This window comes from Dinoponera quadriceps, unplaced genomic scaffold, assembly GCF_001313825.1.
Source record: "Dinoponera quadriceps isolate SergipeBrazil2010 unplaced genomic scaffold, ASM131382v1 scaffold3001, whole genome shotgun sequence".
NCBI classification, from domain to species: domain Eukaryota; kingdom Metazoa; phylum Arthropoda; class Insecta; order Hymenoptera; family Formicidae; genus Dinoponera; species Dinoponera quadriceps.
In genome coordinates, this window is record NW_014557029.1 from 1 (window position 1) to 2,527 (window position 2,527).

Here is a 2,527-nt window from a genome sequence, read left to right on the forward strand (position 1 = left end):
CCTTCTATAAGACATAGCTTATAAAGTTTTACACCATATTTATGACGTTCATTTGGAATATATTGCCGAAATTGTAAACGACCACACCAAGGAATCATACTTTCGTCTATTGTTAATTCTTTTCCAGGTTTTACTACTTTTTGGAAGTTTCTATTTATCTTTTCTACAAGTGTATTTATTTTGAATAATCGATCATTGGAACAGACTTGATCGCCATCAGAAAAATGCCAGTACTGAAGAATATCCAAATATCGTTCTCGCGACATAGCACTTTTTATACGTTCATTACTGAACATGGGATCTTTTGACCAATATAACCGGATTTCTGGTACCTTAACAACACCCATTATTAACAAAATGCCTATAAATATATGCATTTCATCCCGAGTTGTCGGTTTCCATTGCTGTTTGTGTTTTCTAATAGTAACTGATGAATGTGCTTGTAGCGCACATTTTTCATAATATTTGTTGGTTTCTAATACCATAAGGTCAATTATATCATCACAAAGAAATAATTTATAAATTGAAAAGGCATTATCATAATCTATCTCTGGCAACATTCTATATTCTTGATTGTATTTTTTAAAAGGAACACAATCTGTTATAAAAGGGCTCCAATCTTGTTGATCACACATAAACTGCGACAACGTATTCTCGTCATGTTCCTCTCTATTTAGCAGTATTGCGTCCAAAAACTCATCTTCCGAGTCCGATGAATATAAGATTCTAGGTTTTTTTCTGCGTGAATTTCGCAGGAACTCAAAATCATCGTCTGACTCCATAATACTAAGGGTCAATAATAAATTATTGAAAAACAGAAATTATATTATAGAATGTCTAACCTTAAAAAAAGAAAAGTATTTTACTTACATATATATTTCACAATTTGTAAATAAAGTTTTATAAGTAATTTATAACAGTTAGATGCAAGTAGACTTCAGACTCAAGCCACTGACAACAGAGAAAATAATGAAAGAAACAAGCGCCGCCAGACGAATAAACATCTGAAAATCTCGAGCCCGCTGACCATACGGACTTCGAAAACATGCGCCAAGTTGAACGTGTTAATATATTAATATCGTTGCTATTAACGAGAGAAAAAAAGAAAAAAGAGAAAACAACGCCGTCACCAATTTACTGAAGAATGAATACATAAAATAACATGATCTCAGATATGTAATCAATAATTAAAATTAAAGCTCCTGCGCAAAAACAAATACTCACGCAAATGATGCAAACGTTGCAGTCGACTTCTCGCATGAGCTGTTATCACTTTAAAAACTATTACAATTTACATCCTGTATCTGGCTTTTATAGACTTTAATGTTATTAAACGAAGAAAGATAGCTTGTAATACATTAACGGCATTACAAGTAGTACGTTACTTTCGCGACCTTAAAAATATGATCGCCGCCGTCACCACATCCCAGTCATCGTATCCGTACACACATTTTTGCGAAAGAATGACGTCTTTGTCGTGACACGATAATTGTTAACGAATTTGCGAGGAAAAATTTTCAAGCGCGTGAGAGTGAGCTTCCGGGTACCGTTGCCGCCTCGCCTCCTTTCGGCGGTTTTCCCCTTACTCAATTACCATCATATTCCCCCCTTTTTCTTCGCTTATCGGTTCATTGTGGATTCCTCCTGTCTTTTATGAGCTGCGCTCGCTTTCCGTGCATGCTAAATATCTTATCTCGCTACTTCCACCGTTCGTTTCGTCACCCGCGGACGCACCACTTCACGCAGCGACGCGGGAAGGAACGAGACGCATTATAAGGGATAAGTATGTAAGGTAGGCGGTTATGCCTGTCGACAATGCGAGACTTCGCTTTATGCTTGAATGAGTGGTTGACGTATAATTTAATCGTTCCCCAAAATGAAGAATGTCTCGAGAAACTATTCTTCCTCTCCCTTTTCTTCTCGTTTCTTTTTTATTTCTCTCTTCTTTCTCCAAAATATAAATATTTTTATGTCACTCTTTGCATATACTTAAAGCCTTTCTAGTAAGAGTTTGGACATCTCCGATTTTTTTATCAAAATTGGCGTCTCGCTTGTCACCAAAATGTTTCTGTCAATGAAGGATGTCTATACAGAAAAAGATGCTAGAATCAAGTAATCATAATTATGGGTCTTTCAATAATCATAATTATATATCTTAAGTCAAATAATATTTTAATTAAATGAAATATATTTTATAATTGCTTGAAGTAAATACTTACTTGAATTCAGAAATACCTCAATTCGTAAATAAAATACTGAATGTAAATGTAAAATAGTTCTAAATTTAAAAAAGTATTTGCAGAAATTATATAATATTTCTGTTTCATTGAAGAGAACAATTTGTTTTAAATTTAGTTTTTTCTGTAAATATTTTTGAAGAATAAACTATGATATTCTCAATATTATGAATTTAATACTTGTAATTGTTTCAACTGTGAGGTTGCAAATTTTCGTTTGTCACTTAGGCTGTGGCCAGGCCGAGGTGAAGCCGGAGGCTCGCGCCTTCTCATAAAAGAAAGCGACCGAG

The 2,527-nt window shown here is 34.4% G+C and overlaps 1 protein-coding gene across 1 annotated transcript; it reads right to left on the bottom strand.

Annotated features, from left to right (window-relative positions):
* Positions 1-100: 100 nt before the first annotated feature.
* On the bottom strand, positions 101-782 carry LOC106748573 (piggyBac transposable element-derived protein 2-like; the record flags this gene model as incomplete). The annotated part of the gene is made up of 1 exon (XM_014627239.1): positions 101-782. A coding segment is annotated over exon 1 (682 nt), but the record flags the coding sequence as incomplete, so codon positions are not given.
* Between the last annotated feature and the right edge of the window lie 1,745 nt (positions 783-2,527).